This window comes from Rhinatrema bivittatum, chromosome 16 (genome assembly GCF_901001135.1).
Source record: "Rhinatrema bivittatum chromosome 16, aRhiBiv1.1, whole genome shotgun sequence".
Lineage (NCBI taxonomy): Eukaryota > Metazoa > Chordata > Amphibia > Gymnophiona > Rhinatrematidae > Rhinatrema > Rhinatrema bivittatum.
The window spans coordinates 25,487,383-25,502,131 of NC_042630.1; the positions used below are offsets into that span (position 1 = coordinate 25,487,383).

At 44.1% G+C, this 14,749-nt stretch overlaps 1 protein-coding gene across 2 annotated transcripts in view; it reads right to left on the bottom strand.

Moving 5' to 3' along the window:
- Window positions 1-313: 313 nt before the first annotated feature.
- SLC27A3 (solute carrier family 27 member 3) overlaps window positions 314-14,749 on the bottom strand; it is a 96,750-nt gene continuing 82,314 nt past the window's right edge. For both annotated transcript variants that reach the window (XM_029581629.1, XM_029581630.1), the window contains exons 7-10: window positions 12,057-12,255; window positions 8,123-8,220; window positions 7,213-7,343; window positions 314-1,287 (exon numbers count right to left, since the gene is read on the bottom strand). In XM_029581629.1, coding sequence (XP_029437489.1) covers window positions 1,111-1,287; window positions 7,213-7,343; window positions 8,123-8,220; window positions 12,057-12,255 — 605 coding nt within the window. In that variant the 3' untranslated portion in view covers window positions 314-1,110. The remainder of the gene's footprint in view (window positions 1,288-7,212; window positions 7,344-8,122; window positions 8,221-12,056; window positions 12,256-14,749) is intronic.

The following is a 14,749-nucleotide window of genomic DNA, read 5'->3' on the forward strand; positions in this document are numbered from 1 at the left end:
GGTTAGAGTAATGGGCTGCAAAACAGAGTTCAAATCCTGCTGCTGCTCATTGTGGCCTTGGGCACAAACAGAGCATGATTTACTAAGCATTTTTCCCATAGACACAGAATGGGAGAAAAGACTTATTAAATCAGGCCCTTAAATTGTAAGCCTTCTAGGAATAGGGTAATACCTACTGTACCTTGAATGCAATCCATTCTGACGTGCCTGAAAAAGCAGAATATACATTTTTCAAAAATACCATCACATAAGGGCTTCTTGAGAAGCAGACAAGCTCATCTTTAAAAAGGGAACATTCTCATGTAAAATACAAGAACTAAATGCACATTACTTTATAAAAACTGCTTTTATTTTGGTTATATTTGTAGAAAATGTATAAAACATACAAAAACTGAAAATATTGTTAAAAAGAAGGTAAAGCAAAAACAAATATTCCTTTACTGCCTACAGCTGAAAAAGAAATTAGCACAAGGGACAGGAGGTGTTCTCACTGCTTTGGTGCAGATTCTGGCACCTACATAATTTCTTAAGTCTGAACTCGGAGGGAATCTCCTACCATCTAATACTATCTGCAATATTTGATCAGGCCTTTGGCAAGTCCATAACGCTACCCTGTTATACCAGGTGCCTTGCCAGAGCTCAGCATAGTAATGATATCTCTGTACTGAAAATGCAAAGGGTGAGCTGAGAGCAGACAAGAGATGAAGGGTTGTAGGAAAGACACTGTGGCATTGGGCAGCTTTGCTTTTTCTGTTCATTAGTTTTTGTAAAAAAACATGATTGCTAGCACTGTGATCACTGATATTAAATCAACCACTGCCTAAAACACATTTCTCCTTCAAGTCTAAAGTCATTTCTTCTTCTAATATTCTTGTATTTTCCTTATGTGAAAAGGCTGATGGCACAACTTCTGAGAAACACTTCCAACATTTCCTGCTCTGCACAGGAGTAGCCCGGTCCCTGGGGAGTAATATATATATATATATATATATGTCTATACATACAGATAAGAAAATTTGTTACATGTTTCCACTATCTGAAAAAATTACAAAATTCCCTAAGAAAGACCTACTTTATTGGGCATAAAAGAACATAAAGAGTGTTAACAGGTCACACCCTGACATGACCTGTCACTATCGCCTCATAAAGCGCCTCAGTCAAGGGAATGTAGGACTGGGAGGCTGTATCCAGGAAGTATAAGGGATCCACAATGGCCAAAGGGTCAAAGCCTTCTTGGACCAGTCGCACTTTCTGCTGTTTAAAGGTTTCTGTGATGTCCAGGGAATCCTATGTCAAACAAGAGCAGACAGGTGAGGTTTTTCCCTAAGAATTTCGTTTTACCCTAATTACCAGTTAACAGTTTAGAGTCAAATGCAATGGATTCCTCTTGAAACATTTTCAGATTCCTAGCATACCTCTGTCTGCTGTTCTAAGCAGTAAATTTTAGTCTACCTGAGATACCAAAGGCTTTTAAATATTGCTTGCTGATCAACTCTTACTGGTCAGCATGAGAAACTCCCAGTAGCTACAAATATCTTTCTGAAGTCTAAAATCTTTTCCTTCTTCAACCTGAGGCCCATGAGGACTCCTGTAATGAAAGGTTTCCATTTCATTCTTATATTTGCTGAACCCCATCCAAGGGATCCACAGAGCACCATATAAATAAAGTACTAAACAATAATTCTCCAGCTTGTAACTCACAGTGGAAGCATTTGACTTCTTCTCACAGCAGCCACATAGTCCGAAATCAAAGCCACAAGGGGCAGCTGCAGGAATTGTAAACTGTTCTGCTTGCCCGCTGACACACAGAGCAGAGGGGCCTCCAGGTGTATAGAGGAAGAGGACCGAGTGCCCTAGAAAGTAACATCAGGCCAGGCCCTGTGGCTGTGCAGCAGCTCTCTGGAGAACCCTCACCACTTCTTTTCTATTTTGCATAAACTGGACAGCAGCTAACATGAATCTCTCTTTTTCCTGTTATTTATATCTCCTAAGTCATGCCAGACTTCATGGCAGCTTGCGCTCTTATTGTGCTCCACTGCATTATTGGTAACTGGCTGCCTTTGATGAAGACATTGTGCAGAAGGCTGAACAAACTTCCTCTCTCTCATTCCAGGTTTTCCATCTTTTTGGCAAAGAATAGAAATTTGGAAATCCTGCCCAGCAGACTTTTTGTGGCTGGCATTTGCTTTTTTATACCATGGCCGTCCACATTGTTGTTATCCTATGTCAAAGATCATGGATTAAGAACTCAAGGATTTCCTACTCAGAAAAACTACAGAAGTGTGGAAGAACACATACCAATCTGCCAAGTGAGCATACTTTAATAGGCAAGAACAAGACAACATAACCAGCACAGGTTCCTTAATGAAAATTGCAACACACAGATTCATGTCTAGTGGAATTGCAGGTTCATTCAAGACTTTTGGGCAGAAATGGAGAGTAAGACAACTAATTAGATCTCCTGTAAAATTCACTCCTCCACCCATTTTATTCACCATTCCCTTCCTAATAATTCCTAACATTGTTTGCTTTTTTGACTGCTGCAGCACACTGAGCTGACAATTTCAATTAATTATCCACTATGACACCTAGACCCTTTTCCTGCATGTTAACTCCTAATATGGAACCTAACATCGTGTAACTACAGCAAGGGTTATTTTTCCCTATATACAACACCTTGCACTTGTCCACATTAAATTTCATCTGCCATTTGGATGCCCAATCTTCCTCTCGCAAGGTCCTCCTGCAATTTATCACAATCCGCTTGTGATTTAACTACTCCGAATAATTTTGTATCATTTGCAAATTTGATTACCTCACTTGTCGTATTCCTTTCCAGATCATTTATAAATATATTGAAAAGCACTGGTCCAAGGCACTCCACTGTTTACCTTTTTCCACTGAGAAAATTGACCATTTAATCCTACACTCTGGTTTCCTGTCTTTTAACCTAGTTTGCAATCCACAAAAGGACATCGCCTCCTAGCCCATGACAGCTTAGTTTTATTAGAAGCCTCTCATGAGGGACTTTGTCAAATGCCTCGTGAAAATCCAAATACATCACATCTACCAGCTCACCTTTATCTACATACTTATCCACTTCTTCAAAACAATGCAGCAGATTTGTGAGGCAAGACTTCTCTTATGTAAATCCATGCTGGTTTTGTCCCATTAAATAAGGTCTATCTATATGTTCTGTGATTTTTTTCTTTATAATAGTTTCCATAATTTTTCCTGGCACTGAAATCAGGCTCACTGATCTATAGTTTCCCGGATTACCTCTGGAGCCCTTTTTAAATATTGGGGTTACACTGGCCACCTTCCAGTCTTCAGGTACAACGGATGATTTTAAATTACTTGCAATAGGACTGAAATTTCATTTTTTAGTTCTTTCAGAAAGGAAAATTGGTTCTTACTTGCTAATTTTTGTTCCTGGAATACCACAGATCAGTCCAGACAAGTGGGTTTATGCATCTCTACCAGCAGATGGAGGCAGAGAAGAAAAACTTTAAAGGCACCGCTACATAACCGAGAGTGCCACCTGCAATCCCTCAGTATTGACCTGTACCCAAGCCAAGATGTGTAACTCCAAACCACCAGGATCTCTTCCTCTAACAGAGCTGGGGAACAAGTCGGAACTCCCAAACTGACCCCTGAACTATGGTCAAGAAAAAGAATCTTAAATCTCAAAACATCGAGAACCATATACAATTATCGTCTGTAGAACAAATTTAAACTCTGCATCACCAGCAGCATCCAGAATCAGGAGAGGACTTTCAAAATATAATCAGAATGGGCCAGAAGTCTGGACTGATCTGTGGTATTCCAGGAACGAAAATTAGCAGGTAAGAACCAATTTTCCTTTCCTATTCATACCCAAATCAGTCCAGATAAATGGTATGTACCCAAGCCCCATTACACTGGGTGGGATCCCAAAAGACATGCACTTAGTACACTTTCCCCAAAGGCACTCTCCTCTGAGGCCTTAACATCCAAATGGCAATGTTTAGTGAAAGTATGCAAGGAGAACCATGCTGCTGCCCGACAAATCTCCTGTGGCAACACTAACTTGACACTCCACCCAGGAGACAGAATGAGCCCTAGTGGAATGCTCCAGCAAACCCTCAGGGATCGTCCATCCTTTACAAATATAGATCGAAACGATCGCCTCCTTCAACCAATGGGAAATTGTACTCTTGGTTGTCTTACCACCCTTCCTTGGTCCACTGAATAACACAAAAAGGTGATCATTAGTCACCTTGAGATATCTTAAGAGAACCTGGCGCACATCCAATAGATGAGATGAAGCTCCCTCACATGGGGAAAATCGGGTGTCAAATGCGGAACCCCCAGCAACTCCACGCTCTGGCTAAGATGAAAGGCCGACACCACCTTGCCTCCTTAATATAGTCTCTATTGCCACTCTCTTCTGTAGAGAGTTGCATGGTGAGACCATAAAGGCATTTGGAGGAATTAAGAAAAATTCCAGAGCATAGCTGTCCCTCTCCACATCCAGGACCCACTGATCCATCTAATCTGAACCTACCTCTGATAAAAGAGAGATAGACGCCCACCTATCTCCTGAAGCAGTAAGTGAGTCCTTACACCTTTATTGTGAAGATTGAGGTGCTCTGGTTCCAGCGCCTGCCTCCTTATGAGGCTTTCTATGTATTTATTTTTATATACTGACGTTCATGTACACAGGCTGAAAGGACAGATCTTTCGTAGGGATAAGACCTTTGAGTAGATGCTCCTCTGTAAGAACGAAAGAGACATGAATCCCTGGAGCAGCCCTTCGCCCCAAAAGGACAAAATGCCACATTTTTGTCCTCCAGTAAATGAGAAACCTTGGATTCACCCCCTGCTATTCACCTTTTTCTCCAACTCTCTGCTGAATGAAAAGAAACCCTTAGAGTACCCCTGTGAGACTAGACTTTGAAATAGCGTCGGTTGACCAATTTCACAGCCACAGCTGAAGTCTAGCCACTATCACAGAAGCCTCCCCTCTAGCAACTGTCCACACTAAATCACAGCCTGCATCAACTAAGAAAGTGGCCCCCAGTTCTATCACCGATCTGCCATCAGACTCTGCTCCTTGCATCTCCTGAGAGAGACGCAAATCAGCCCGAGCCACCAGGCAGCAGCAAGAAGCAATCTGCAAATTCATTGCCATGGCCTCAAAGGCCGTCTTAAGAATAGCCTCAATCCTCCTAGCCCCTCCTTCCACTGGAATGGTGGTTTGCTTGGTAACAGCACATACCAAGGCTTCCACCTTCGGGAATAATAACTGATCCCTTACCTTGGAATACAAGGGGTACAAACCTGCTAAAGCAACCCCCCCCCCCTTAAAATTTGCCTCTAGGGTGCTCCATCAAGGTCAATCAACTCTTGAATTGGATCCAGGAGGGGAAAGAATCATGACGCTTTACATAAGTTGACTAATATGGGATTTTTCTTTTGCAAGTCCGCAGCATCATCCCCGTCCACACTGAGCATCTTCAGAGTCTGAGTCAACAGACTTGGCAACTCATTTTGTGAAAAAACTGGAGTAAAGTCCGATGCGGTTCCAAATCAGGGGGATTTTCTCCCTCTTCCAAAGGGGAGAAACCCAAGTTGCTGTCAGAAGTCATCTGACATATCATGATCCACATCCCCCTGAACACTACAAAGGTCAGCTTCCCTGCAGTGCTTGCCCACAGTGGCTAATGAGTGGGAGCCCTGAGTACGCAAACTCTTCTTAGTACGTTGCTTCGCAGAAAAGTCTGCAGACCCTGGAAAAATTCCACCCAGGAAAAGGAGGATGGATCCAAACCAGGGTCCATAGGCCCAAACCTTACACTCTCTGATCCTTCTGCCAGAGATGTCTGTGTCATCGGGCACAAGGGGGGACAAGACACATCTGCCATGTCACCTTCTACCCCACTCCCCTCCCCCCAAGGGGACAGCCCAATATCAGCAAAATCTGTAGCGGCCAAATTGCCTTGAGAATTCAAGCAGCATTAACACAGGCATAGAGAAAATGATGGCTGAATTGCCCTTATATGGCAAGCCCCACAGATAGCCAGGTGCATAGACCGTTTTGTCCCTGGCGCCATAATCTTCCTGCACTGCACTCCAGGCGGCCGTTCTGCGCGACCTTCAACAGTGTCTGGGAGTACATGCGCAAATACGTACCCAAAAGTAGGTCTTGGTTGTAAGCGCACAAGTACCCCCACGCATAATTACACGCCCAAAACTAGGCGGCAAGTTGTACATGCACAAAATACCCCCATGCGCACGTAGGCACACAAATATAGGACGAGGCCTTACGCACAAAAGTACATGCACGCTTATGTTAGTACACCACCACATGGCAAGAATGCGCGCACAACCCTGCTCATGGGAAAAATCACCACCTACCAAGCGGCTGACAGAACCAAGCCTGAGGAGCAGGACTTAGCCAAAGGCTGATCAATCTACTGAGCCCGAGCCGCTTCCACTCTGCACTAACCTCCAAGAGAAGTGAGAGGGAAAGAGGGTAAGAAGCAGAGCAACATATGCAGAGGGAAGAAGACCAGGTAAGGAAAAGAGAAGAGACTAAAACTTCCCTACTCTTTTATTTATTTTTTCTTTTGCACGTGAACTCAGCCCTCCCTGGCTGAGAGCATGAACTGGTCACCGGCTACAGGGGGAAAGAGCACAAGCCTTTACCACTGAGCACTCCCTCAACCTCAAACCACTTTATTTTATTTTATTTTTTTTTAAATCTATGCCTGCCAGGCTCCCAGACTTAAAATGCTCAGTTGAGGGAGGGACCAAAATGGGTGTCACCTCAGAAGTTCAAGATGTGCACCAAAATATTTTAGCTTCTCCTATTTCTTCTCTTCTTGTCCTCTCCTCCCCAACTAAAGGCAACCCAAAGTAGAGAGATGTATGTCCACCATCTGCTGGAGATGGAGAATACTAGCGGGCTGATGTCAGAGCAGGGCTATATGTATGTGGTCAGCGAGTCAGCTTTACTCAGTCTCCATCTGCTGGTAGAGGTACATATCCCACTGGTGTGGATTAGCCTGCCTGAGTGCAGAGGAAGTAACATTTTTGTTCACCCTGCTCACTGCATCAGTCTCCTCCCTCTTAAATAAGAACACAGCTATAATACAGCACAACACTCTCAAAAGCAGTTCAGCAGGTTCAAAGAGGCATAAATGAATCAAACAGCAGCTGTTTAGTTACCTGGATTCTCACAAACCGGGGTATCGAGTAGAATGGCAGGAGATCAACCACATGATGGTAAAGTCTTTTTCCATCAAATTTGTGCTGCAGTCTGAGAACCAATGCTGCCATACCAGCCCTCCCTTCATGCCCTGCACAGGAAAGAGACTTCATTCAGGGTGGTCTGTGACCCACTGACAGCAATTTCTGCCTGTGGCATTACCCTGTAAGCTTGTGCCTCAGCAACATGCCCACACATCAGATAAACACATTGGCACTGGGAAAGATGAGGGTGGAAGGAAAACAGTTTGTGTGCATTCAGAAGGTTCTCCATCCACCCCATGGGTTCCCACCCTGATTAGAGCACAGGAGCAGCAAAGTGTGAATGTACATAAGAACATAAGAAATTGACATGCTGGGTCAGACCAAGGGTCCATCAAGCCCAGCATCCTGTTTCCAAAAGAGGCCAAACCAGGCCACAACAACCTGGCAAGTACCCAAACACTAAGAAGATCCCATGCTACTGATGCCAGTAATAGCAGAGGCTATTTCCTAAGTCAACTTGATTAATAGCAGTTAAGGGACATCTCCAAGAACTTATCCAAACCTTTTTTAAATCCAGCTACACTAACTGCACTAACCACATCCTCTGGCAACAAATTCCAGAGTTTAATTGTGCACTGAGTGAAAAAGAATTTTCTCTGATTAGTCTTAAATGTGCTACTTGCTAACTTCATGGAGTGCCCCCCTAGTCCTTCTATTATCTGAAAGTGCAATTAACTGATTCATATCTACTTGTTCAAGACCTCTCATGATTTTAAAGACCTCTATCATAAAATGAACAGATTGAGACTGCAATGTCTGCCATTTTACGGTATGAAGAGACACACCATGTCACTGTCTCTCTTCAGGTGCTGGGGTGAAACTTTACCTGGTACAGTGACACCATAAATATTAACCTCCTGAAAAGATCCCAGTGCTCCCACAATCTCCCCCACCTCCGTGGTGGACACATTTTCTCCTTTCCACCTAAAAAGGAAATAAGAGACAAAAATCAGCTAAGAGAACTACTCACTTTCAGCAATCAATGAAAATAAACTACTGCGTTAGCCAATCAAAGAGCAAAGAAGGAGGATGAAAAGGAAATGACTATCAGAGAAAAGTGAACCACTCAATTTCTTTGTTCATGCTGTGTAGTGAGAGGGTATTTAATTAAAAAATCCAGCATTCTTCCTTTTATACAAATAAAATGAAGAATCACCACCATGGGAAGAGGGGTCAACAATCTCAATGACAGAAATTGTTGTCAGAAATATGTTGATTTTCCAACCAATGGGAAACAAGGGTTGCCTTGTTCTTTGAGTGCGCAAATAGAGCAGTGTTCAAATATTTTCCATTTTTAATTTGCGGGTGGTTTTCCCCAAATACAGTAAAAGGACATAGAATAAAACAAACAACTCCCAAAGTGTTACAAGCCAAATATTTCTTTAAAGTATATACTTTGCCTATAGTGAGATGTTGGAATTCAGAAACAGCGGCAGAATTTTGATAGGCTGAATAAGAGCCACAAGAGAAATGGCCAGAACCTCACTGGTCAGCTGAAACTGTTGAGCATAATTCAGAAAACACTAGTAAGTCTCACACATTTTTACCTCTGCAGAACGCAAAACAAGGAAGTTCTGAAAAAATAGCATGAGCAGCAAGAACCTGCCAATGGCACTTAAGGCTGGAGCAAACACTGTTGATTCTGATTGAAAAGGGGAGTACACAAGTGATTCTATCAGATGCATTGTGCACAGAAGGAATAAGAAAGAGGTTGCAGTTATTGTAAAGGGCTCGTTTCAATGCTTTTTAATAATGCATGGTCGATAACCCCTTCGTAGAAACCGGGATTTCATGACCTGGTCCTGTTCAGTATAATTGGCTCCTGAAAAATACAGACATCTTAACCCGTGGGAATGTTATTGTGGAGAAAGCGAGGGTGGTCACTTGCAGAAGATAGTGATGTATAATGATCCATTTTGTACTTGAACAAGGACATCTAAAAAGGAGATCCTGGACTGATAAATATGATAGGTGACATGTAAGTTGGAATTCTGAGTATTTAACCACTCTAGAAACATATATAGTTGAATGATAGTACCTGACCATTAATAGGAAAATATCAATAAAACAGAGACAAACTAGGATGAACTGGTGAAAAATGTTACCATAAATCCAATTAGCTTCAAATCTGGACACAAACATACAGGCAGTATCGGGGGCCATATTGGCCCCCATGACTGTATCTTTTACTTGTTTGTAAAATGAACCTTGGAAACAGAAAAAATTTCCCACTAATGCTATGCAAGAAAGTTTTAGCAAATAATGCTTTGGTACCTTGGTGTCAGGTGGTCATAGATCCAGAAAATATTGAATGACTGAAAGGGCTTCTTCTTGGGGAATGTTTGTGTACAGGACTTCAGTATCAAGTATAACTAGATAAAAGTGGTCCAAGGGTAATTGTATTTCCTGCAAACGGGTGATATCCTGAATCATGTACATATGAGAGAATGAGGAGAACAAATAGGAAAAGATCCTAAATCAGAGACTGGCCAGGTGGAATCTGTAGAGATTTGTGAATTTTAGGTAATACGTAAAAAAAACTGGGGTGGTTGGAAATTTTTCGAGTAGGAAAGCAGAGTTCTTTTTCAGTAACAGGTGTTCTCCTAGATCAGCAGGATGTCAGTCCTCACACATGGGTGACATCATCAGATGGAGCCCGGCATGGAAAACTTATGTTAAAGTTTCTAGAAACTTTGACTGGCACACTGAGCATACCCAGCATGTCACTATCCACGCGTCTACGTGGGGTCCCTCTCCAGTCTTGTAACACAGAATTACGAAAAAATAAGATAGATATAGGAGAAACCCAACTCCATGGGGTGGCGGGCGGGTTTTGTAAGGACTAACATCCTGCTGTCCTAGAAGAACACCTGTTACAGGTAAACAACTCTGCTTTCTCCTAAGACAAGCAGGATGGTAGTCCTCACACATGGGTGAATCCCTAGCTACAGGCTGCTCTCGAATAACAAGCAAGACCAACAGGCACCCAACCGGGTACCAATGGGCACAACACCATAGGTGCTGTTGGTAACAGCAGGAAACAGCCTGAACCCAAAAAAAGGGCCCAAGGCAGGAAGAGTTGGGTTCAACAGCTGAAAAAGATTCCGGAGGACAAGACTGGCCGAAGCTGCTATAGTGTTGGCCATCCCTGTCCAAACAATAGTGAGCAGCGAAAGTGTGGAGCGAACTCCACATCGCAGCCTTGCAGATCTGACACGGGGACCGCTCTCAGGTGGGCCACCGAAGCCGCCATGGTTCTGACAGAATGAGCCTTGACATGGCCTCCAAGCTGCAGTCCCACTTGCACATAGCAAAAGGAAATGCAATCCGCCAGCCAGTTAGATTGGGTTTGCTTAGCAACCACAACTTCTAATCTGTTCTTACCAAACAAGATGAAGAGCTGCGTGGACTGCCTGTGGCCTGCTGTCCGCGCCAGGTAGAAGGCCAAAGCTCTCTTGCAATCCAAACTGTGCAGAGCCCGGTCGCCCTGATGCGAATGAAGCTTGGGGAAAAAGGTGGGCAGGACGATTGACTGGTTAAGATGGAAATCAGTCATCACCTTAGGCAGGAATATAGGGTGCGAACGCAGAACCACCCTATCATGAAAGAACTTCGTGTATGGTGGGGTATGTCACCAATGCCTGAAGATCACTGACCCTGCGCACCGAAGTGACTGCGACCAAAAACATGACCTTCCAGGTCAGGTACTTCAAATCGCAGGTGTGCAGTGGCTCGAAAGGATCCTTCACGAGCCGAGCCAACACCACATTAAGGTCCCAGGTCACAGCAGGAGGCCGCAGGGAAAGCTTCAATTGAAGAAGACCTCGTATAAAGCGCTCCAAGTGGGAAGAAGAAGAGGATACAATTCCTGTGGCGGCTGGCCCCGCTGATACAGAAATGGGGGTCTTGGAACTCTCACCAGCCATTCCTTTGGATTTGAGGCAAGCTGCCCATCAGGTTCTTGAAGTGGAAGAAGCGTGCTTGTAACTGCAAGTCAAGCACTGGTGAACCGTCTCATTTAGGAGCATGGGCAGCCAAATTAGAGCAGCACTGAAAGAGCTCACATCCAATACCAGCAACACTGCTCACACAAAAAGAGTTGCTCTCCTATTTTTTTATTTTTTAATAAACCTTTAAAGGCAGAGATGCAAGAGGATAGAAGAGATGGTACAGGGAGGAAGACTCAGAGGATCCTCAAAATATATATATTTTTGTTATATCTGCCAATTGAAACCCCTCAGGCTCAACCAATCCCTCTCTGGGGTTATGAACCACCTGAGCAGTTAAGCTACCTTTGTATTAGAATCAACCAAGAACCTGGCCCTAGAACACCAGAGTATCCTCTATCTTACTCCAACCTCAATAAATCGGCAGGCCTTGTCAGAAAAAATCCTGATGCATCTCCAGTATGTTCACCTGCTAGAGACAGAGAACACAGAGGAATTTTCTGGACTGCACCACATTAGTAGCTGTGCTGACATAATTGAGAAAGCTGTGCTCTCTACCTCCATCAGCTGAGAGGGAGGAACAATTCACTAGTCTGGACTGGTAGAGCAAGAAGATGAGGAAAAATAGATTAGAATAATCTTAAGAGACACAATTAATAAATTATAAGTCAAATTATAAATTAGTAAATAAGTCATGATGCACTCTCACCTACCTTAGCACTAGCTAGCTCTACAATTGCCCCATGTAGGTGCAGTCTATGCCTAAACCTCACAACATGGCTACAGTCTATGCCAAATCAGTTCTCAAGATACCTGTAGGTGTCTCCGGTTCTGTCTCGGAAGTACACAAAGTCCTCGTGATCCTGGACCATAAGGTCCCCGGTGTTAAAGTATGAGTCTCCCAACCAAAACACATCTCGCAAGACTTTCTTCTCTGAAAGCTCCTGGCTGCCAGCATAACCAAGGAAGGGGTTAGAAGTAGTCAGTGGGCAGAGCAGAAGTCCGGTCTCACCTGTGGTCAGAAAGAATGTAAAACCCTAACACAGGATATTTGCCAAATTGACAGTGCACATTCCTACCTTTCCCATGAAAAATTATGAAACTGTCTTCAGTGCTTGTGAAAAATGCCAAATGTGCTAAGCTTTTCAACTAAAGAACAAAACTCTTCCCCAGTCCTATTTGGTGAGGTAAACCACCACCATATTAAATTATAGTCCATATGCATAAATCCCTTTACTTGCAGAACTACTACAGCGTAGGCAGCAGCAGTGCAAGCTTCCCTCACACACACTGCCCCACCAGAGAACAGGTACAGCATAGAGAGCAATGCAAGCTTCCCTCGCACACACTATCCCATCACTGAATAGATACAGCATGGACAGCAATGCAAGCTTCCCTCGCACACACTGTCCCACCACAAAACAGGTACAGCATAGAGAGCAATGCAAGCTTCCCTCGCACACACTGCCCCACCAGAGAACAGGTACAGCATAGAGAACAATGCAAGCTTCCCTCGCACACACTGCCCCACCAGAGATCAGGTACAGCATGGACAGCAGTGCAAGCTTCCCTCATACATACTGCCCTGTAACAGAAATGGCACAGCACAGGCAGCAGCAGCAATGCAAACTTCACGTACAGGGGTTCTCAACCAGGTCCTCGAGACACACCTAGCCAGTCAAGTTTTCAGGATATCCACAATGAGTATGCATGATATAGATCTGCATGCACTACCTCCATTGTATGCAAATCTATCACATACATATTCATTATGGATATCCTAAAACCTGATTGGCTAGGTGTGTTTCAAGGACTGGGTTGAGAGCCACTGCACTAGAGAACAGCTACAGCATGGGTAGGCTCACTGGAAGGTTCCTTCCCATACGATGCCTCACCATGAGAGTGACACCATTACTATCTCCCTGTACAATTATTTACCCAACTGCAGTAAAGCAAAGTTGTTCCCCATAGACAGAAGTATAAATCAGCCACAGAAGTGGAATGCTGTCATCTGACCGCCAAAACGGAAAGCTCTTTCGAAGCTCTGAAAGACAGACTCTGCACAAGTCTCCTCTGTCTTTCTAGCAAACTAACCTTCAACTCAAAGGGGAAAGAGTGTGAGATTATGTGGTTGGTTTGTCCTACTCTTTCTCCATGGACATATAGAACAAGGATCAGACATACAAGTTCTCCCAAGCTGAGGGTTGTGAGGAAATTCTGGTTATGTCTCATATATTATTTCAGAACCATGAAACCTGTATTTAAGCCAGAGGCCGGAGAGCAGATTTGAAGGAATTAGTTAAACAGGCTTTTCAAAACTGCTTGTCCAAAACTGCTATCTTGATGTGAAGTATTTTCTATGCAGAAATGAGCAGTAAAAATATGGAAGACCAGATGGCTGCTCTGCCTATGAATTCTATTGACACACAGCAGAGATGTGCTAACGAAGTTGCTGTAGTTGGCCTGATTGATTACTACAGTAAGAAATGCAATCTGAGATCCAAGATGAAAGACTTCCTTAGTGTAGACAGATGGACTCAGACCAGTGGGTAATGTGCTCCTCTGCTAGCAGATGGAAGACGGAGTCAGGTTTCAAGCTGATGTCATCCTTGGTACATATACCCCTGCACTGACCTCACTTCCTAGGTATCCTCCTCGAAAAGCCACTGTGGATATATATGTGGCATATCTTGATTAAACTTGGTTAACTGATTCAACTGATTTCAAAAACTGGAGAATGCCAGTGCACTCAACTAAGTCAACGCCAAACCAGCTAACTCTGGGTATCTTGAACTAAGGGTAGGCAACGGCTTACCCATATTTATTTAGTCTCGAGGTTCGCTTTCCGAGGTCCTCCTTCTCTGGGGGCAGCCGTGGGAGGGATGCTGAGTCCATCTGTCTACACTAAGGAAAACAAAATTATCAGATAAGTAATTTCTCCATTTCCTAGCGTGTAGCCAGATGGACACAGACCAGTGGGATGTACAAGAGCTACTCCCGGATAGGGCGGGAGGCTGCCTGTGGCCCACTTAGTACTGCCCTTGCGAAGGCTGCATCTTCTCGGGCCTGAACATCCAGGCGGCAGAACCTGAAGAAGGTGTGTAGGGAGGACCATGTCGCCGCCCGATAGATCTCGGCGGGCAATAGCAGCTTGGTTTCTGCCCAAGATACTGCTTGGGCCCTAGTAAAATGAGCCTTAACCTGTAGTGGTAAGGGCTTCCCTGCCTCTATGTAGGCTGCCTTGATTACTTCCTTGATCCAGCAGGCAATGGTTGCCCGCGAGGCCACTTCTCCTTGTTTCTTCCCGCTGTGGAGGACGAACAAGCAATCCGTTTTGCGCATCGGTTCCGATCTTTCCAGGTATCGTTCCAGGATTCTACCAACATTTAGGTGGCGAAGAAGGCATGAGTCTTCCAAGTCCTTATGTTCATCAGGAGATGGTATGGTTCAGATGAAACTTGGAAACCACCTTCGGTAGGAAGGAGGGAACGGTGAGCAGCTGTATG